Source organism: Clinocottus analis, unplaced genomic scaffold (genome assembly GCF_023055335.1).
Source record: "Clinocottus analis isolate CAN_PGR_092001 unplaced genomic scaffold, fCliAna1.0.p SCAF_9, whole genome shotgun sequence".
NCBI classification, from domain to species: Eukaryota; Metazoa; Chordata; class Actinopteri; order Perciformes; family Cottidae; genus Clinocottus; species Clinocottus analis.
In genome coordinates this window covers 12,347,542-12,370,640 of record NW_027176251.1, presented here as the reverse complement: position 1 = coordinate 12,370,640, position 23,099 = coordinate 12,347,542, and the positions used below count along the sequence as shown (strand labels likewise).

The 23,099-nt window shown below is 44.4% G+C and overlaps 1 protein-coding gene across 10 annotated transcripts in view; it reads left to right on the top strand.

The window, feature by feature from the left end:
* satb1b (SATB homeobox 1b) overlaps positions 1-21,257 on the top strand; it is a 63,219-nt gene extending 41,962 nt beyond the window's left edge. For all 10 annotated transcript variants that reach the window (XM_068569214.1, XM_068569213.1, XM_068569215.1 and 7 more), the window contains exons 12-13: positions 16,275-16,484; positions 18,511-21,257. In XM_068569214.1, coding sequence (XP_068425315.1) covers positions 16,275-16,484; positions 18,511-19,143 — 843 coding nt within the window. In that variant the 3' untranslated portion in view covers positions 19,144-21,257. The remainder of the gene's footprint in view (positions 1-16,274; positions 16,485-18,510) is intronic.
* The last annotated feature ends 1,842 nt before the right edge of the window (positions 21,258-23,099 follow it).

Genomic DNA, 23,099 nt, shown 5'->3' with positions numbered 1-23,099 from the left:
CACACACAACACAGATGACTTCTGTCTCTCTGTCTGTTTGTCTCACACACACAGACACACAGACACACACACAAACAAACAAACACATACACAAACAAACAAACACACACACAAACAGACACACAAACACACACACACAAACAGACACATACACACACACACAGACACACACAAAGACGTTTACGTGTGTTTTATATTGTGTAGTTGTCAACACTGATCATTAATAAGGTCATATGATATTTCATATACGTTTGTGTGTGTTCAGGACGTTCAGTAGTTTATTTCCTTAAGTCCACAGTCCAGTCTGCCTCTAATCAGTCTGCTGGCGCTAACTTGGTCACCATGACGACGGCAGCACACAGGTGCTTCATATCAGCCAATCAGTTTAACACACAAACCAACTCAAGTGCTTTGGAGGAGAGACGGGCGTCAGAAACAAAAGCTATATATTGCGACGTCTTACGGCAGTAGTAGCCACACTTTCAAAATTTCTTGCGAAATTTTCTAGTTATTATTATTATTCTTCTTATAGTCAAACCACTACTCCTCCCAGAGCGTTGCCAGCACATGCGCAAAAATTACATCGAAACGTGCGGTTTGCGCGGGAATCGTGAGGTATGACTTTTCTAAGAGATTCGCCCGTACGTTTTCCCGAAAAATGCAAAAAACATAAAAAAAATTTCACGAAACGTTCGTAGAGGGTGGCGCGCCAATTAACAGAGTGAGAAGAAGCGACAGAAACTGTTAAAAAAATAAAACGTATTTTGTCTTTACTCCCACAATGTTCACTCTTCATACACCATTGTTGGATAGAAACGTTGGAAATCTTGTCTTCTGTCATAAACTGCGGTCGATAGGAATCCAACAGACTCAGACGTCTTGAAATCGGACTGAATGTGAGAGCAAGTCCACCTCGCTCTGCCATCCGCCGCCATGTTAAATCTCCCTCCAAAGCCACGTCTCCCCTGAAGCTCGTACCTGATTTGTAAATCGCCCGTACAGACACATGTTTTATCGTACAGACTCGCCAGTCACAGTATCTGTTCATCAGGTCTTCCTAACGCTCAATATGCGATATCGAAGCAATAGTGGCTTTTAAAGTACCATTTTTTTTAAATAGTTTGAAAGGAGTTCCACAGTATTTAGGTCTATTAAGCTCAGCGTAAGGAAGTCCCTTTGAAGTCATCACCATGGCAACCTTTGATCAAACGACCCACAGGTGTTCTCGTTAGGGCAGTTTAACAGACACGCAGACACTTACACACGCACACACAACACAGATGACTTCTGTCTCTCTGTCTGTTTGTCTCACACACACAGACACACAGACACACACACAAACAAACAAACACATACACAAACAAACAAACACACACACACACACAAACAGACACACAAACACACACACACAAACAGACACATACACACACACACAGACACACACAGACGTTTACGTGTGTTTTATATTGTGTAGTTGTCAACACTGTGATCATTAATAAGGTCATATGATATTTCATATACGTTTGTGTGTGTTCAGGACGTTCAGTAGTTTATTTCCTTAAGTCCACAGTCCAGTCTGCCTCTAATCAGTCTGCTGGCGCTCACTTGGTCACCATGACGACGGCAGCACACAGGTGCTTCATATCAGCCAATCAGTTTAACACACAAACCAACTCAAGTGCTTTGGAGGAGAGACGGGCGTCAGAAACAAAAGCTATATATTGCGAGGTCTTACGGCAGTAGTAGCCACACTTTCAAAATTTCTTGCGAAATTTTCTAGTGTGTAAATGCTGTTAATCATAACTTCTTCGATCTGACTTTGTAAAGTGGCTCTTACAGCAGTATTGATGTGTCATAAAGCCCCCCCCCCAAAAAATGAAATTCTCAACCTGCATAGCATAAATTGTGTAAAGTGTCCACACACACACACACACACACACACACACACACACACACACACACACACAAAGGCTGATGGATGTCTTGCAAAATTGAAAAGATTAAAGATCCATCAGCTGAGACAGTCAACAATATCTTCAAAATGTAGATATTAGATGCAAACAACATCGCAATGTTCGAGTAGTTCAGGGCAAAAAAGTAGAAATCCACCCGACCCCGAGAGAAACTTGCCCCTGTGCACCGCTGCTGTGATTTATCGACATAATGACACATGTCTTCTTTATTGTGGGTTTGGAGTTTAGCAGTCGACAGTGTTTCAACACCAAACAAACCTGTTTATATTAGCTCTCCGTGCAGTCAGGCGATGGGGCCCCTGTTATCTTCTCCCAGAGAGCAGAGCGCTCACACAATACGAGCCTGTGTGTGTGATGGAAACAGGGAGGGAGAGAAAATACACACCACCAATTTAACTGTGCATTAAAAGCAATTTTAAAATGTAGCACTAAGGAGTTATTATTAAAGGTTTTCACGTGTCTGTCGGAGGAGTTGGGAAGATTTCCACAATTGTGCTTGATGAAGACGTTGAGGGTGGAGGAGTGGTGGGTGCGGGGGGGTAGGGGGGGAATAGATCACCAAGGGCGGAATAATCTTGAAATATCTGCAAAGGCTTTATTTTTTTTCTTGCTGATTAGGATGATTATACCCTCAGATAGCTTTGTTTTACCAAATTGCAGTTTGATGCACAAACCACTGTTTTTGTTCAGGAGTTCAAAGACTCCTTGGAAGGATTGGAGAGAGAGAAAGGGGGCGAGCGAGGAGGCATTGACTCGCGCACGTCTCCCTCTCTCCCCTCTCAAATGAAGGTTTGTCTGGGAACAGGTTTCCACCGTGCCTTCTCCACCTCACTCCCATCTTTCTGTCTTGCCCCTCTACCTCTCTCCCCATCCTCCCCCCCACCCCCCTCCCCACACACACACACACACACACACACACAACCCACAATTCCTGCCTCTCTTTCACGTTCCATTCACGGCAGGCGGGTGTGAATGTGAATTGAGCAGCAGATAAGAAGTGTGCTAATTATGCCTGTGAAAGGGGGCCTGGGAGAGCACTTATCTCTGGCTCCATCTCGTAATGGGCGCTCCCCGGGCAGCTGGTCTCCCCCCTTACTACCCAGCCGGCAGCGCCACGGCTACCGGCAGCGCCAGGCCAGGCCTGCTCCTCCCCATCAGGACCCCTAAACCCTGAAAAAAACAGTGACCAGCACCCAGTTTTCACTTGCTACTTCCTTAAAAAAATCCTCAAAAATGCAGCATTTTTTATTGAAAGTGGGACAAGATTGTCGTTTTATTTTTATGTCTTTGCCGTGGGCAGATAGTTCCATCGTGATTTTACTTTCCAGAAATCTGCATCAGTCCATCTATATGGGCGGAAATGTCTTCTTCTTCCCCACAGATGAGCCATTGTTATAATATGTTGATGGGAGCAGAGCTGCAACAATTACTAGTGAATTAACGACCAGAAAATCAACCAGAAACTACTTTGCTGATCAATCTATCATTTTAGTCACTTTTTCAAGCAGAAATGCTGTTTTGTTTGCTGGTTCCAGCTTCTTAACTGTTCCAGCTTCTTAACTGTTAGTATTTGTAGCTTTCATCAATGTTTATGTGTTCCTGATTTATACAATTCAACGTTAGATATGTTTGGGTTTGAACATTTTTATCAATCAGCCAAAATATTCGGTGGATTAATCAAAAATGTAAATAAGACTTAGTTGCAGCCATAAGCACTCTTCATAAAATTGTCTTATTTAAAGGTGTTTAAGGTCTAGCGTTAGATTTTTACAAACAGCACTGGTTCCACTGCTGGAACTAAAGAAAACGCTCGCTTCATGTCACCGGAGCTACGATGCTGGGTGTTAATTGCTCGTGAGCTTACTGTGGTGTGAATCAGTCGGCCAGGAAGAACGGCAAAATGTGTTTTTGAAACCACACGTTATAAACGACGGCTTTAGTCCGGAGAGGTTTTATTTTGCAGCCGCGCAGGAACACAACAACACTATCCAAGCTTTGGGGTTGAGTGCCATGCCAGCAGAGACTGCTGCTATACTGGGGGTTGGAGTGCAGTGTGGCTGTGGTTGGTGACGAGTGTGGAGGATGGGCCGGACTGGCAGGGTGCCCATATGGGGTCCAGGGAAATAACCGCGGGGGGAAGGGAAGAGGCCTCATCGCTGAGGCACTGGCACCGTCCGTCGGCTCGATGTGCAGTTCAACCTCTTCAGCTCAGCTTAGGATTTCCCAGCATGCTTACGCAAGCACAGGATCAGGTGACCCGGATCCGCCGGTTCCAGTCCCCCGTACGTACAGCATGAGCGGTGTATGTGTGCTATTAGTGTATTAGTGTATTAGTGTGCGGCACACTGGCCTCGTTCACAGAGACGGAGGGATGCAACTGAGGAGGGGAGAAGAAGAGCAACCGAGGAGCTCTTGAGAGGAGAGAAATAAAAGGTGTGGAGTTGAAGGAGGTCAAAGGCAGTAGTGGTCCTCTTGGGTAGAAAAGCAGTAAAAAAGAAGTTCACTGATTGGTCCATGCTCCACTGAGTGTTTGCTTATTTGTGTGTATTTCTGTCTTCTGCATATAGATACGGTTTATGTGCAGGCCCATTTGAATGTGTGTGTTTGGGGGGTTCCTGGAACGCGGCCATCCCATCCTCTCTTAGGGCTCGTAACCACTGCAGGCCTCTGCCCCCCCACCCCCGCACCACACACACACATATTCAATGTTGCATTTCAATCACTCTTTTACTGCCACATATTCAAAGTAGTAACTATAGAGCAGTGAATCTAACCCAAGCCATACTACTTCATCAGATTGATGGTCGCCATTTCACTTCAAGTCTGGGCATACATATTTTTTAAGTAATCCATGCAGCAATTCTGATTTATTAGGACAGATATTGCACCCAGTCTTTTGATAAAACATCTGAATCACTATTCATGATCCTCTCCACAAGGCCTTGAACTGATCGAACGCTCCAAGAATGCTCCATATCCATTTAGCTTCAGGAGATGTCAGACTTGAAGAAAACAACTGTGTGTGATTGGTTCGAATCCAGCGAGGACGGTGCCAGAAGTAGCTCCGTTCGCCAAGCGGGCCCGTTTCGGGTTTTAGCCCCGCGGAGGTGCAAGCTATGATCTGGACAGCCTGGAGTTGATGTCAACATTATTAACCGGCGCAGTGGGGCTCGAGCAGCCATCTAGCGGGCTACTGGGCTTTGTTCTCACCCGCGCCTAACAGGGGAGGCTCGCTGTGTGGGCGAGCGTGGCGGAGAGGGCGGCTCATGTTCAGATGAGCGATGGGAGGTGAGCTGAGCCTTGGGGGCGGGAGGCATCACTTAGACACGACTTTTATGTCCAAACATTCCCGACACTTCCTGGGAGGAATTGCGCGACGGCCGGCAAAAAAAATCAGAGTCCCCGCTGTCGCAAAACAAGCGCCCTGGGAGCCCCGCGCGCCACGGGGCTCAAAGCCCTCCGACTCCTCAATGACCAGAAGAGTGCAAAGCGCAGTTACCGCCACCAACAACGCTCTCTCTCTCTCTCTCGCTCTCTCTCATCGCCCATTCTCCCCTGGAAGAGGCTACGCTAATTAGCCAGGCTCTAATGAGACAGAATGGCACTGATCTGGTCTGCCGCTGCGCCACCGGAGGGGAGGAGGGGGGGAAGGCGGGAGGGTATGGTGCAGTAGGAGGAGGTGGGGGCGGGCCGGGGGGGGGGGAGGTTGGTGTATGCCATCTGTCACCCTGCACCCGCCTGGCACGGCAGTCCCTGGAGTGGAGGGTAGGGGGTGGTGATGGTGGGGGGTGAGTGCCTTGTTGGTCTGGAGAGGTGGGGGGTGGGAGGGGACACTGATACGAGTAGGAAGGGAGGGTGACAGAATAACGAGAGCCGCTTCCTTCATGTTTGGAAAATGACTAATTTCCTGTTCGGGGTTGAATCCCATTAGTCGTCGTACATGTTTTATGGGGGCTTGAACGCTTTTCTTAGTTTTAATCTCAGATATTTAGCACATGACCCACCAAACAGACCAGGCCAACGAAACACACACACACACACACACACACACACACACACACACACACACAGACCACTTCTAACGTTCAGCTCCATCCAATGGCTGCTTAACAAGAGGGGCAGATGGCTGACCTTTCGGGTGTCTGTTTCTGGATTGTGACCGTTCAGAGGTTTGTCTGTTACTGAGAAGCCACTTGGGGTTGACGTGTTAGAAGTCATGCTTTTGCATGAAGAGTTGTTTGCAAACGGCTTTAAATGACATCATAGTACAGCAAAATCTGACACCTTGTAATATTAGGAACCTCGAGGTGCTCTGTGTTGGAACAGCTCGGCTCAGTTTTTGCTCCACTTTTCACAAGTTGTACTTGGGCATCAAGACGTTTTCTTTTTTTTACTTCTTCTTCGTCTTCGTCTTCTTCTTCTTCTTCTTCTTTTTCTTCTTTTGTTTGTAGATTAACAGTTCCCAACACCTCTCTCTCCCTCAAATTAGGCAGATCAGAGCGAGCATATCGCATCCCCCGAGGGATCCAAAAGGGCCGTGCCTGTTTATTAATTGATTTATTTATTTATCTCCTGCGCCTGCTTGGTTATTAGGTTGCCATGGGAAACAGGCTAGGCCAGATCCTCTCTATTATTAAAGACACAATTTCTTGAACTGGAGACCCAGCTGTCTGAATAATTAATTTAGCGAATGAATTATCTTGCAAACGGTAAGTCTTCCCCCTCCCTCTGAAATGAGCCTTTCCCTTATTGTTTAATGGACAGTGGAATTCCCACCAGCCTGTTTTTCTCTCCACTGCCCGTTTCACCGAACCCTCCTCCTCTCAGCAGAGGCCCCGGGGTCTCACTGAGCATGCCCAGAGCACTTTGTGTCCCTCCTGCCATCTCTCTCACTTATGCCTTACATGCCACCTCTCACCCCATCTGTCTCCAATTGCGCAACCCACTCCCGCCTCCTCTTCGGGGGTCCAAACTAGGCATCTTTCCCCCGACTGTCAGGACTCCAAATTTGTCTCTTCGTCACCCCTAATGCAGTATTATAAGACAAATGTTTTCTGCGGTGGAGCAGGTGTTAGCCGGTTAACCGAGTTAGCACTTTGCTAATAGTTCACTACGTCTTTTTATGAGTCACTCTCTCGGCCTAGCCTTGCTCAACCTACTAGCCACTTGCCGAACCTAACTAGTGCTTAGCCTTTGGCCGCTGGTTAGCAAGCGCTCCCTTAGTGCCAGTGACAGGCCCAGTATTCTGCGAGCTCTTTCTTTCCCACAAATGTTCTCTCGCTAACCCTCTCCCACTGTCTCCACTCCTCCTGACAGACCACACAGGGCTTGTTCTGAGGCCCATTCTCGCTAATCTGATCAGGCAGGCAAATACGCCGGGAAAAGCGCTTTAATGATCCCCCTAATTACCTCAAGTCAATACCAACTGTATTATTAGACTCGGGGAAAATATTCCATTAGGGTGCCCCCCGTGGGAGTCCCCCCTGTGCGCGCCGGTGTCACGCGCCGCGCGCCCCCTGCGCTTGTAATTAATTTTATTTACACACTCAGGAATGCACAAGGTCGCACCTGCAGCCCGGAGCCGCCCGCCTCGGCCCGCCTAATCAGATCTGTCATAATTATCATTCTGCATGCTTCTGACACACGCCGGGAAATATTTCAATTTAACTACAGCCACTGGCTCCAGCAGATGCAGCCTGAGAGGAAGAGGAAGAGAGAGAGGGACAGAGAGGGAGAGAGATTACAGGAGTGTGTGTGATGGAGTCTAGGGGAATTGCATGGGGAGTTATTAGGACCTATCCAAGTGCTCATGCTGGTGCTTGTGTGCACTTGGTTTTGCGAGCATTAGTCTTTCACAATCTCCTCTCTCAGTCCTTCTCTCTCTTTCCCCCTCTCTCTGAGCGAAGACGTTTTCCATCCCCATCGCTCTGTCTTCGTCATATTCTTTGGTCGCTCTTTTTTTTAAAATACCTGACGCGTAACTCGAGCACGAAGGAAGAAGTGTGAGTTGCCTTTTTAGCCACGTACAGAGAGACATTTGAGATTTGGTGTTTACTTTGTTGCCACTTGTACAAATACTGTATTTTAAGTTCAAGATGAATTTACGAGTTGAGAGAGACACAGCCACAAGAGCTGAAGATACAACTGCACACAAAGACTTTTATACACTTTTTTTGGAGTGGGGGGTGAAAATTTGTTGGGTTTCATTAGTAACTGAAGCAAACTTGTATGCCAATTAAAAACACTTATTTAGCTGACATAGACAATTTGCAGGTTCTCTGCTATTTCAATCTCTAATTCAATAAGATCAGTCATGATTTATCAGTTTAATTATGCTTTGATATTAACAATTAAACCCAAGCTTTGAATTAAATCTCAATCAAGTCCTTATAATTGATGGAATCAGACTGCATGTAGGTGCTTTCTGTGTTTGTAATGTTGCTGCCGTTGTTGTTTATCTCAAGCTCGTCTCCAGTGTGTTTGTTGTCTTCTGTGCATTCATCCTCCATCTGCCTCAGCTGTATTGAACAGAGACGATTATGAAGAAGAAGAAGTAGGAAAAAAAAAAGAGGTAAATTTGTGGTGGGAGAGCAGTGTTTGAACATTCAGTTAGCTGTGCAGACATTGCTGCCACCCAAATATCAGCCCACCACCAGGCTGAACTAGATTACGGTGCAATTCCAACAATACTAATATTTGCTACGAAGAGGCACACGCACTGCAGCATCATCGCTTGTGCCATTTTCAGGCATTTTGTCCCCTTAAAAAACAATATTTCATGGACAAAGAAAGCACAGTTTCACGAATATGTGATACCCACTGATATCTTAAATCTAAAGATTTGGATTTTTGTTTTCTGCACATTTCTAGAACAGATATAGATGCAATTTAAAATATGTTTTCTTGTCTCTTTACTAGTGTTCTTGAGCAAGGCACTTATCCTGCCGCAAGCTGCGGTTGCACCGGGGGAACTCCCGCTATTGTTACTATGTTCTGTGTGTGTGTGTGTGTGTGTGTGTGTGTGTGTGTGTGTGTGTGTGTGTGTGTGTGTGTGTGTGGAGAGAACTTTGCTGAAAAAGAACAACACGTACAGCTAGAAAAGAGGGGAAGAAAGAAAAAAAAAGGGAAACGCTGCAACCACACAGATGTTTAATGTGCTCCATTTTAGATGGACTGGTCATTTGCCTTTGGTTATTCTTTATGCTCCATCTGCCTCTATTTGGTTGCTCGAAAATTCCCCGCACACTTTATTGGTTCGGCAGCCGTGACGTAAACTGCCCACAGAACTGGTCGGTATTGTTTCTGTGGAGCAAGTGCTGACACAGAGAGGGCCATTTCCTGCACAGTCATGCCTTGCCTCCACAATGTGTGTCGCGTTAGCTGTCAGTCTGTTATTGTTGTCGACTCGCTTATTGTATCTGGTGAGGTCGCGACCCCTCTTCAGAGAAACGCTCGCTGTTTGGCGAAGACTTCTCTGTGTCGCGGCTCGAATAGAGATTAATTGTTTGGCATGTATGAATCAGACAATTTCTCTCCTAAAGCTCAGCCACTGACATCCTCACAAAAGAGGATGGTGACACAATCTGGCAACCAGAATCTGGAAAGCATCCACTCTGACAAGACATCAGAGTCATATCAACATGATTTAATAACGCAAGATTTTTTTTTTTTTTAAAGGCGAGTTTTCAAGTGGTTTAAGATGACTTGTTTTTTTTAATCTTCAAAAGCTTTCTTTCAGATGAAAAAAAAGAAGCAGTTTCGCGATTTGTACATATGACAAGTAGAAAATGTCATCATCCATTACTGCGGTCACAAATCCAACCATCCGGAGGGCATATCTGTCATTTAAAAAATATGTCAGTTTTAGCCATCCTTTTTGGGAGGAAGACTTCTTATGAATACTCAAAGACCAGCGTGTGAATTGTAATCAGATTGAAAAGTTATAAAAACAAATTAAGCAATATATTCAACTCTTTGATCGTCACACGGTGAACGGCCTAAAATCCAGTCCGAATAAAAAATATAGCTTTCTCTATACTATCACATTTTTTCCTTGATTACCATGTTAATTCAACATCGCCACGCCTAATTGTGCGTCACGGTTTCTTTTTCGTTGTGGAGGTTCACTCATTTACTTGACGATGGAAATGGTTTGAGAGATGAGCGAGTAACTACATAACTAGAGGTCGGGTGTTTTGAGCAAATTTCCATATCCGAGTACTCGCCGCGTTACTTTAATATAGAAGGTGCCGAATCTTCAACACCCAGTTCTGAATGTCTGTCGTAATAGCTACCTTGTGTCAGCTCGGTTTTATCTTCTTCACGCTCGTGGTTGTTGTACTGTTTGTACTCAACAAATAGCATATATATATATATATATATATATATATATATATATATATATATATATATATATATATATATATATATATACATATATACATATATACATACATATATATATATATATATATATATATATATATATATACATATATATATATATATATATATATATATATATATATATATATATATATATATATATATATACACACATTTATGGAAGCAAAAAACAACAACTGACCACTGACAAATAGTAATATGTCCAAAGTACTGGACTTTTCTTGGCCGTTCTGCTCTCTCTTATGATTTCCTAGAATGATGCGTTGAGTTCTTACAGATTCTCCCTTGAAATGGTCCTCCCTAAAAAAACAAGTGAAGACTACATAGAATGAATATGAAGAGAATATGGAGCCTGTTGGGTTGAAAGTGGTGCTCTGATAATCATCGGGTTGAATCATATGTCGAGCCATCAATTCATTCCTCACACTAGAGGCATTGATGGTTGGACCACCAGAACTGACCGTGAATTTGGATTAACGCTCCGTTAAAAGCACTCAATGGACCTTTTTCTTTGGGCCTTTTGTCACCTGACCAGTTATCTAATGAAACACGTGGCACTTAAATTGACTCTGTAGGTTGTTATTAGTTCCCTCCAATGCTGCTGTCAGCCCTGTAACATTCAGTGTGTACAGTGACTGTAACTGCCGATGGCTGTGTGGACGTTCAAGAAGAAATTGAATAAGGATGCTAACGGTCTAATAAATAGGAGGTTGGTCGGTCTGGGAGCAGGATGCTGTTTTCACTGTATTTCTAAGTAGTGCTCATATAACACTGACCCCGTTTGCATAGAAAGATTTATTCTACCCCCCCAAAAAAAAAGTCGGCCCCTGAATTCGCTGTCTATTATTGCTTATTGTTGCGGGAGATCCGCATATGTCCGAGCATCAGGAAGGTTTCAACACTCGTCGTCAGCAGATGGGCGTCCACCGTGGCCTAATCGTGTTGGTTTTTTTTACAACACAGCACACGTTACCTTGCGGGGTGAACGCGCAGCCGCCAGTTTAGCTTGCTCGGGGAGGAGAAGCGTGTTATCGGCTGCATTTATCTGCATCGTGTTGTCTGCCAGTGCTGGGCCTCTGCCAGGTTCAAGGAGGAGGAAAAACAATAACGCATTGTCTTCCCCCTACTTTTAGCTCCCTCCCTTGTTCAGACACAGAAGAGGCTTGTCTGCTGCCTCCGAATCCGTCCTGTCCTGCAACCCGCTAGCCGCAACAATGACCACAATCATTTATTCATGTGTGATGTGATTATTTTGTTGTTGTATTCTTCCTTTTTTATTTTTTTTAATGCGTCATCTGATCTGGTTTTATTTATTTTTTTCATATAGAGATGATCAACATCCAAACGGTACTCGATACACTCGCATTGTCTGCTTCTGGGGTGGAAACCGTGGCAGCAAACTGAGGCATGATTTCTGGTCACGCAGTAATCCGAGGAAGGAGGGGAAAAATAAACTCAAATGGCAAATTGATGGACATCTGTTGGCTTATTTTATTTATTTATTTCGCAGTGGCCGAGGTCAGCCTGATGGGGCTGATAACAAGCAAATGAGATTAAAGGGAAGGTGTTGGCCAGGCCGTGTGACAGACCCCTCTGTCTGTCTGTCTGTCTGTCTGTCTCACTGTCTGTCTGCCTGTCTGCTAGTCGCTCATCCCTGAGCTCCCATGTTGGCTGTGTTTGCAGCGGTCGTTCTCTGGTTGGACGGGTCGGGCGGTGAATACCAGGCTGTTCTCTGACAGAGCAGGCCTATGCGCTTATTGGCAGCTTGTGACTGCAGCACTCACACACAACGCGCGCCGCACCGCTAGCTGGGTGAATCTCGCGCATGAATTCAACTATTGTGTTTGGAGAAGGGAAATATATATTTATATACATATATTATTTTTATCAGGACGCCCAGTTGCTTTGTATACCAGGACCATACAATGGCTCGCTGAAGAGTTTATTACCCTTTTAATTTGGCACCTTATGACCCCGAAGGCCCCATTAGCCTCCGGTCAGATCGGCGGCCGCTGTAAAACAAGGAAAGGCCAGCGGTTCTTCTCGATTGCCAGTCCCGTTGTTGGAAACTAATTAATAATTAAGCAACAATGACCTAGAGGCAGCGGATTATTGTGCAATATTGTCGCAGGTGTGTGCCAACATAGCAAGATAATCCTTCGCCTGTCGGTGCTTATTGCTCCGATGAACCTGTTTGCAGCATCTGTGAGTTCGGCTGAGAGACGTATTTAGCATGAACGCAAACTGGCTTCCTCGCTCACTACTGACTGTGATCTAGGTTAGTTCAAACAAGCATTGGTTCCCCTCGCGAGGTCGGCTGAAGAGCTCACCGTGTTGGTTTCGTAATGGTCTCAACAGGGGCTGCAATTATATTCGTCCTCTATTAATCTGCCGGGATTTTTCTTAACTGATTAGTTCATTATTGTTTCGCGTGAAATGCAGAACGCAAACTGGCCAATTCTGGCGTTTTCGCACGCTTTGGTTTTTCTCTGTAGTTGAAAATATTTACGGCGGTTACGACTTCACGAGCAGTGAATCGTCACACTTGAGTAGCTTGAACGTTGTTTTTAGGATTGACAATTTAGCACCAGTCGAAACGGTGTTTGTGAGGCTGTTTTGGGGGGTCAAATGAATTAAAGTCCAAAGCAATTCACAAAATGATTAAGTTATTACGGCTAATGTGGAAGCAAATAACCGCAACTTCTTGTGCTTTCTGGCTGTCTACCTTAAGTCCTATCTGTGTAAAAAAAAAAAAAAGAATTAGAAAGAATCTGTTAATACTGCAGGTTTTCCCGTAAGTGGTAATTATCCGTCAGTCACAGACGTTCTAGGGAGCGTCACCTGTCAGCTTCCCGTCGGTTGAGTTGAAGTCTCTCGACGGAGCAGCGGCGGAAACACAGCGAGTGTGTTCTGTGTTGGCCGACAACTAGGCCTCTTCTGAACTACCTGTTCTATTTATTTATAGAGCGCCCTTAATGATCTTCAACAAAACACAGAGTGCGCCGGATTGAAGAGCCCTAGATTTTTGTGTGTTTTTTCGGGGCCGTGTTGGAACACTTTAGCGGCAGGGGCAGCAAGTTCCATGATCCAATCAAGAGCGGTTAGTGCTTGTCGGCCGCGGTGGAGAGGCTTCGACAAATTACATTAAATAATAAAGTGAGGGGGTGACGGAGGGAGGAGGGGCGGGCGGGGGGAGAGACGACCTAAAGCCTTGTTGGTTTAGCCGTTCTTCAGGAAGAGTTTTGATCTGTATGATAATAATAACGCTGCTTACAATTGTGGAAGGATGAAGTGTAATGCCGTTCACAATATGCCAGTTGTTTTCTTCTTTTATTTAAAGTTTACTGACAACAAGGGAGTCAAGTTGCTAACTTCTCTCACTCCCTCACTTTCTCTCTCTCTCGCTCTTTCTTTCCATTCCTCGCCGTCTTTCTCCTTTCTTTCTCCCCCCTGCCTCTGCCTGGCCTGTGGAAGCAATGCAATTAGACAAACACAAACAAAGCTCTTGAAACTGCCATGGAAAATGCTGACTGTCCACTGTCCACAGTGCTGGCCGGGAGCAGCGCTAACTGCTGTTTGACGTGCATCACATGAAGAAGAAAAAAAAACAAAAAGCGTTATGGCAAATGTTGGTGTGTTCGTTTCTTCCTCCTATAAATTTTTTTGAAAAAAAGCCGCATGTCAGCTCAAAAAACTGTAGCGCACAAACACGAAACATTCACTCTAATAAACTCTCTGTACTTTATTTCATCAAATGGACTTCCTGGCATTGAAATGGAGTTCACGTCGTGCCTTTGTTTGATTGGCTCTGCTACTTTGGGTTTAATCCTGCTGGTTTTGGGAGTGTTTGAGTTGGATTACTCCATCGTTGGGCCGGGGTACAGTTTCTCTGGCTTTGACAAGATGGTGTGTGGTGGTTTGTGTGCGTCTGTTTGCGGGCCGTGTGTGCGTGTGTGTGTGTGTGTGTGTGTGTGTGTGTTCGCCCGCACTACCGAATCAGCTGAAACCACAGACAGCCCAACTGGAGCGCCGTCCAAATCCCTCTGCATGCAAATTAAAAACGCAACAATAAACGTGGCAAAGGAACAAGGTGGGCACGCAGGCTTTATGGCCCCCTCTACCCCTCTCTCTCTTTATGTCTCCCTCTCTCTCTCTCTCTCTCCCTTTCTCCCACATCTCCCCCCCTCCCTCCTGGGTTTGATGTGGCTTATGGGAGGAGTTGGAACAGGGGACAACCAAACTGCTGAGTTATCTCTTGCATGCAGTGTGGCGGTGTGGCTCTGCCCTCTATGTGTGTGTGTGTGTGTGTGTGTGTGTGTGTGTGTGTGTGTGTGTGTGTGTGTATGTGTGTGCGTGTGTGTGCGGACCAGCAGCGCGGTGTAATCCTGTGGAAATGAAAGGTGCTGCCGCGCACTGGCCGGGAGATTACAGCGCCGCTCTGTCACGGCGCCAGGACAGACTACCCGGCTGAGCGAGTAGCCCTGTGTAACACACACACACACACACACACACACACACACACACACCTCAATGCTTCTCTTTGACGCTGTGTTTCCCCCTCGCTAGTTTCACTCCCCAGCCGTGCCTCCTTCTTCATCCACTTCTGCCCCTTTACAGCTCTCTTGTAGCCCCCCCCCTCGCTCCTCTACCTCCTCTTCGCTCTCCTACACAGCACTACAGTGTGTTATTTCCCTTCGCTCTTACTCACTCACACACACAGACACACTGCTGAGGTTTAGGTCATCACGTCTGAGGCTTTGAGACCACGTCACCGAACTCCCGCTGAGCCCTTCTGTCCGTACTGTCGTGAATCCTCAGATTGTCACTTGAGCTCCGTGAACAAACACAAACACACATTTGGAGAGCTCGATCCAAACCGAACCACCCGTCTTGACTGCAGTCCCACTTTTAGATAAAACACAAAAGCACCCGCAAGTAAGGAGAGGAACGAATGTGTCGAGCGCTATAAGCTCCATGGTTCATTCATTTGTCATTTTACAACACAGAGTTTGAAGCGCGATCAAGCTTTTAGTCTCAAATGATTGATTTTAAAATATCAATCAAATATTGTGAAAAGTCCAAAAAACTTTATATAAGACAAAGAATTGCAGAAAATCAATGATAAAAATGATCGGCTGAGGAATCGTTTCTGCTCTGTAATATTATTGCGGATACGTTCTCGTATTGATATACACTAAATATATTAATTCATTTGGAATAGTCTTTGGATTGTTAATTCAAAGTTTCGTAAAACATTAAAGCATGATTGATCACATCATCATGATGAAATTCCCCGGAGGGGAAACGTGTTACACACACACACACACACACACACACACGTGTAATTCTTTACCTCACTCTGCTAAAAACATATAGAAAACTACGAAAGAGTTCCTTGTGCTCTGCACATTCAGTAAGGTGTCGCTCACTCGTCAAGGTCAGACGGGTATCGATCAAATGAAGCCGGTCTCGTTCCGATGGTCCCAGGCTGCTCCTCAGCTCTGTCTTTCATGGCCCTCTGCTGGAGCGTTTTAAAAACATGGGAGTCACTTTCCCTCCTCTCTGTGTGCGAGTGTGTGTTCCTCCTCAATGAAGTCGTTCCTCCCCGCTGTGTTGCCTGACCTCGGCTGATTCACATCTTCATCTTCCGCTGCCTGCAGAAAGAAGCATTGTGGATGCAGCTGCAGCTCCTGAGATGCGATCGCATATAAATGATCTCAAATCTGCTGAAGAAGAAGCATATTTAATAATACATTATTTTAGCCTGTTACTGACCTGCTCTCTCTCTCTCTCTCTCTCTCTCTCTCTCTCTCTCTCTCTCTCTCTCTCTCTCTCTCTCTCTCTCCCCCCCCCCCCCCCACCTCTCCCTGTGCCTCCCTCTGATCCCTCCCCCAGGGCTGGCTCTGCGAGCTACTGCGTTGGAAGGAGGATCCGTCTCCGGAGAACCGCACGCTCTGGGAGAACCTCTCCATGATCCGTCGCTTCCTGAGCCTCTGCCAGGTCGAACGCGACGCCATCTACGAGCAGGAGAGCAGCGCCGGGCAGCAGCAGCACCACAGCGAGCGGCCGACGCACCTGATGCACTTCTCCGCCGAGCAGCCGCAGGTGAGCCTGACTGCGTGTGTGTGTGTGTCCGCTGTGCCTTTGGGCAAGGCATGAGACCCCAACGTGAGTTTGAACCGGGCAGTAAATTAAACAATGACAATTAATTAATTAATGGCTAGAGCAATAATATAGTTTTTTGGGGGGGGGGAAGTGAAAGTGCCCTCTCATCTGAAGGCCAAATGACCTCTTTAACTACTTTTAATGGAGTTTGATTGACTTTATTTCCCAAACGTCCCGCCCTGCTTTGCTCTGATTGGCTACCCGTTATGTATTGCCATTGGAAGGTTGGTCGGTTGCTTACATATATAAAAGTATTCATAATTTGTTTGTATTTGTACATGCATTATGTGGTTTTCATGTGTGGTTTAAAATAGCATTTTAATGCAGGTCCCCCCCTCACACACACATATACATCTACATTGTGAGGTTTCATAAAAATATAAACTATTTCAACCAGAGGTCGCCAACCTTTGGGACTTAAAGTGCCATTTTTTTTTTTTTCTTTTTACATTTTCTTGTTAGTCATTGTGCCATATCAACATTTAGAATAATGTTAAGTTCAATCAAAATGTAAATTCCCAGGAGATCTCTAATTTTATATTTCGTTCATTGACATAGAAACATTGTTATATTTTTTTTTACCAGAATCATGGTAGAAATAAACCAGTTTGAGGACGTGGTGTTGGGATTCAGGAAGTCGTGATCAGCAATTTTCTGACATTTTGTCGACCAAATGACGAATCGATCCATCGAGAAAATAATTAGAGTCAAACTGTAGTTGTGCGTACTTTTCCTACATTTTTTAAGGCTCTGTAATCCTTTTTCATTTTTTAATCTTTACTTTTTAATCAGAAACACAGCAACGATTAGAAGTTCCTGCTTTTCAGCAAAAGACATTTCCAAAGCTATCATTGGCCTGAACTTATTTAGCAGCTGCTTTATAAAAAGACATCTTCTCCATGAGTAGAAAATAGAACATGGATTCACGATCGAAATAATAAAGTAATAAAAGTTTTTTATTAAAAGTCTGAGCCACAGCGTTATTTGGTTACTTGGCCGGCGTTTCACAAAGGCGACCATTTACTGGATATAAATAAGGTAATAGGATTTATTTTTACAAATCAGTTTCAGCAGCAGATATGGAATGAGGGAGTTTTTTTGCATACTTTGCATGCAAACAGAAGATTGATCAAATAGGATTATTTCTGATTTAATGGTGCGGTTTTACACCGTCCACGAGAGACTCGTGCCTCTCCTTCACTAACGCGGCGCATTAGCCAAATTAGCTCCCATTCCGCTCAACAAGAACTATCATAGCTCCGTTTATTGGGACAGTAGAATCACATCTTTGGGTGCATTTAAGCAGCTGGCGAACACAGTCGCTGCAAAAGTGCTGTTTAGCAAACTTCCCTTTACGAAACACCTTTTCTACAGTGCCTGACTCAGAGAGGAAAATAAAAGAGCACCCGTTTCACAGGGTCAACGGGGACCACGAGTTGCCCACTCGCTCCCTCTCCAACTACACAATGAGACATTTTACGAGCAGTGTGTCATGTGTTTACACTGACGGGAGTCTGACAGCGGAGTGAAAGCCATCGATAGCATTCTCACACTGCGGCAAATCAGCCAGACCATCGCGACGTGAATTGTGCACAGGGATCTTGTTTATCACCGCCTGGCAATAGAGCCTGATAAGCAGCACAGGCTATAATAGAGAGGCCAGTTTCCCACTGTGTGTGTGTGTGTGTGTGTGTGTGTGTGTGTGTGTGTTGCCGCAACCCCAACAATGAGAGACACAATCTCCCACCACCAAAAGAAAAAAGGGGGAAAAAATAAAATCATATCTGCAGAACTGATTGCATTCAATGAGATATTACATGGAAAATTCCTTCAACCAAGTGCCTGTTCTGTTCTCAGCGGGGCCCATTTTTCCTCACAACTCAATTGATTTTAATGAAAGGCCTTATTAAGGTGCCGATAAGTGTTCACTGATAACATCCCCGTCTCCTTTCTCTTCCCTCTGCAGGCTCAGTCGCTGCAGCAGCATCAGCAGCAGCATCAGCAGCCCTCTCTGTCCCTCCAGCACCCTTGCCAGCCCCTTTTGTCCCAGCAGCCCTTGCAGCAACTGCAGCCCTGCACCGGCCCCCGCCTGCCGCCTCGGCAGCCCTCCACCGCCTCCCCGGCAGAGACGGAGGACGAGGGCGGCCGCGGAGGGAGCATCAAGTCCCGCCCCTGCGGAGGGAAGATCTCCCTGGAGGCTCTGGGCATCCTGCAGAGCTTCATCCAGGACGTGGGCCTGTACCCGGACGAGGAGGCCATCCACACCCTGTCGGCCCAGCTGGACCTGCCCAAGCTCACCATCATCAAGTTCTTCCAGAACCAGCGCTTCTACATCAACCACCCGGCCAAGGCGCCCAAGGAGCCCGGCAGCAACAACAACAACAACAACAACAGCACCACCACCAACACCAGCAGCAGCAGCAGCAGCAGCCCGGCCTTCGAGGAGGAGCTGACAGACTTCAGGGAGAGCGGAGAGCTGCTGGCGGAGCTGGACGACAGCACGCAGACCAACAGCACCATCTTCTCCATCAAGATCGAGGAGCAGCTGGCCCGCGGCGCCGAGGCCCAGTCGGAGTCGGAGCACGAGGCCAAGGAGTAGGACGCTCCTCCCCGCCCGAACACGTACTGAGAGCTCCTCTTGTGCGCGCACACAGACGGACGGCTGTGCGAAATGTAAACGCTCCGGCCGACAGAACCGCCGCACTGCAAATACAGAAAAGTAGTGTTTTTAATCAGTGCAGCGTCTGGACTACACGAGGAGCGTTTCTATATATAAATCCGTTGCAGACTGACTATGTGAAGTGTTCACACACTGGAAAGCCCATTTCAGACTCAAGTACTACTTTTTGGATTTTGTAAAACTTGTATTATTCACTGTAAAGACTGATGCATCGTTTAAATATACTGCACAAAAAATTATTCTAAGTATGTTGCCGTGGATATTTGCTGACTGCACTCTATGTCTGTTGTTTTACACTGACTTACTTTATCTTTTTGAGCTACTGACTATATTTAAAAAGAAGAAAAAAAAAAGAAAAGAAGAAAAAAAGTCCCCCCTGGAGTTTGCTAGGACTTTGATAAGTGTTAACGTATGTGATGTTTTAACTGGATTTTTAAAAAAAAAATAAGGATAATAATAAGGATAGCAAATGAAATCAAGGACCAAGTGGTTGACAAAGCCTTAATCACGAGGCGTCACGTCTGGAGCCGGCTGGCACATCAGTTATTCTTTAAAAAGCGCATCATGTGACTCTGGAGCGCGAACACCCGGCCCAGGTGACTGTCCGAGAATAGCTCAGTCTTTACATATTATTTGTTAGGGAGGAAATATAAATATATATATATAGACATTATATTGTAACTGTAAAGAAAAAAAGAAAAAAAAGATACAGTCTTAAAGAAACTATGCCAACAAATGCCTTGTACTATACGGCACTGCCGATGTTAGATTATTTTGCAAAACCTTTGTCACTGTAACTCTCTGAATTGCCACACAGTTAGAAATGTGAATTACACGTTTATGTTGTCCGACATTATTTATTTGCAGTTCATGCAGTGTTTCTGATGTAATTACTTTTTTTTATGTTACGTAGAGCTTTTTCTTTTTTCTTTTTTTTAATTTTATCCCACAGACCTTTTATTTTTTTTCTATTTATAAATGTGATTTCGATGGGCAGTAAAAACAAAAAGTGTCTTAAACGTTTTAAATGGAGAAATGTGCTTTAAAGGTTGCCTATAAAAAGTGCTGTATGTTGAGCAACTCATGCTACAAGCTTCACAATTTAATGTTGTATGCAATTTTTACTATCATGCAAATAAGCTTAGGTAAAATGACTAACCTATAGAACACCTTAGAGAGAAAAACATATGCAATCTGTGTGAAAATCGATGTCTGCGATGTGTCTTCCTTTGGTTAACAATCCAATTCAAAAAGCTATTCCTGTATAAATATTCTGTATAAAAGTGTTTCTTTTTTATCAGTTTATTTCAATGAGAACACCAGTTATTTTGTTACGACTGACTGTTTTATAAGTGTTTCTCGGTTCCTTTCTGCAGAAATGTTCTAACTAGAAGTGGTTATTGATTGTTAATTACACAATTAAACTGTTTGTATTGTACCACAGATTTCTTGGCATTAACTTGACCAGACTCTTTTGGCACCACAGTGGGATCCTTTTTTCTTTTCTTTTTTGTCTCCTGCTCTGCGGACGAAAGATGAAACAATGTGAATTGTTTTTAAATCCACTGCTAAGAGATATCAACTCCGGTCGCCGACTGACTCCTTCAGTCACTGAACAGCGTATTTGTAATAACTGTAAATATCACATCTTATGAATCATTGATTGTTTATTATTGTAAATATATTTGAAGTCTGTGCAAGAGCGCGCCGTGCAAAGACCAACGCTCTGTCGCGCCTCTTCCTCTCAGACGCCACTGTACCTGGGCTCCTCCACTGCATCTCCACTTCTACTGCTGAGTGTATCTGACGCACCTGTGAAAAATCTGAAAAATAAAGAAAAATGTGAGGTGTGAACACCTGTGATAGCGAAAGCCCGTCTGCGGGGAGTTAAGGTAGCGAAACGGCACAGGTGTCCTGACCTCGGCGTGAACCCCAGGTGAGGCCAGGTGTCTGCACCTTTAGGAAATTACCCCTCACCTGTGAACAACTCTGCGATGTGTGCCAGCCAGTCTGGGCCGGCGAATCCCTTGATGTTCTGCTCTTTTTTTTTTTCTTTTTTTTTTGGTTTTCTTTTTGTTTTGTTTTTCATGAATAAAAAAAAAAAGCCAGAGTGTAAACATTGTGTGTGTGTTCAGAAGCGAAAGCAAATCAAATTATTCATGTGCAGAACGTGTGAGGACGCTCTCGTGGGTTTTGTCAGGAGGAGGTGCGTCGACACAAAACAAACGCACACGAGACAAAGTGGAGCGCTAACAACGCGCTTCACCGCCGCTCTGATTCTGACGTTACGAAGCGACTGACCAACCAACGGGAACTCCAGCGTGATCCTCCTCCTCATCGTCACCGTTTCATTTACACTCACACGCTGGGTTTCGCTACACCCACACTCTCCTCCAACAGCACCACTTTTCTGATGTTTTCCGGGAGTGAAAATTAAAAAAAATAAAAAGTTTTAAACTCAATAAGTGAGTGAAATATCCTAAAAAAAGGAAGGAAGAAAGAAGCGGCGTCCACATCCGGCGGTAAAAAGAGTTTTCAGCACATGTGGCTCCACGGCGGCGGATGACGAGCTGCTGTTTCCGATCCGGGGCGCTCTCCCGGCGGGTGGGTACTACGGGTGATTGCTCAGAGACGACTGGCAACAGTTTTAAACTCCGTCTCCATTAGGCTGCTCGCTGGCTCTCCACGGCATCAAACACACTTCAAAGACTTTCCCCAGATGTCAAAATAGAAATCATAATTACGACAAAGAATGGTGACTGATGAATCACTGACTCTTGTTACCGCGGGCTTCTCATGCTGTTGGATTTTTTTTTTTTTTAATTAGCAGGCTACACAAGACAAGTTTCCCAGAAAGCATTCATAGATGATGCCACATACTCCACTTTTGGAGAAAGAAGAAGAAAACTGATACATCTTCTCGTGATATTTGGAGAAATCCTTAATGTCGAAGCAAATAAACTGTTCAACACACACACACACACCTATATATATATATATATATATATATATATATATATATATATATATATATATATATATATATATATATATATATGCATTTATTATAATCATTAAGAAATGAAAACATTTGAAGTAAAATAATTAATAAGAGATACAATTGACTCATTTTAGTAAAACATCTGTCTAAAATTAAATATTAATATAAAAATATTAAATATTAATTAAATATTAATAATAAAATAAAGCTACATTCACCAAAGTTAAAGCATGCACATTGTATGAACAAAATAGTACTTCAAAAGTAAAAGTACTCATAATACTAATAAATAAGTGGAACACTATTGTTTTTTATCGTGTTGCATTGTCGCATAATTAACATAATTATTATAACATATAATATAATAATTTTGACTATGTTATGTCATTTTGAGTAGTTTAATCTATAATAAATCTGAACACAACATATGTTGTGTTTGTAAAGCAGCTTAGTATCCAAAGATGAATAAATGCAGTAAAGAAGAGAGTACTATACTTCTAACATTTTAACTGTAGTAAAGCAGAAGTATAAAAATGTAAATACTCAAGGAAAGTACCTCAAAAAGCACAGTACCTCTGTTAATGTACTTTTTTCACACAACAGACAGACACAACAGACACAGAACTAAAGAGACGATTAAAAAACAAAACCGCACGTGAAATATGTGATTCAAACTTTTATCCCTTGAGTTATTCTAATAATTTACATGGGTGTTTTTTTTCTTCTCTTTCTTCTCCCCGTTGCCTGGATGCACATCTGCAGGATGGACACACTTAAAGAACGCACACTTCACGCTCCACTCCTCTCAAACCCCCAGAGTAGTGATGAAGACGTCAATCAACGGTGCACATTAACACTTCACAGATGACTTGAG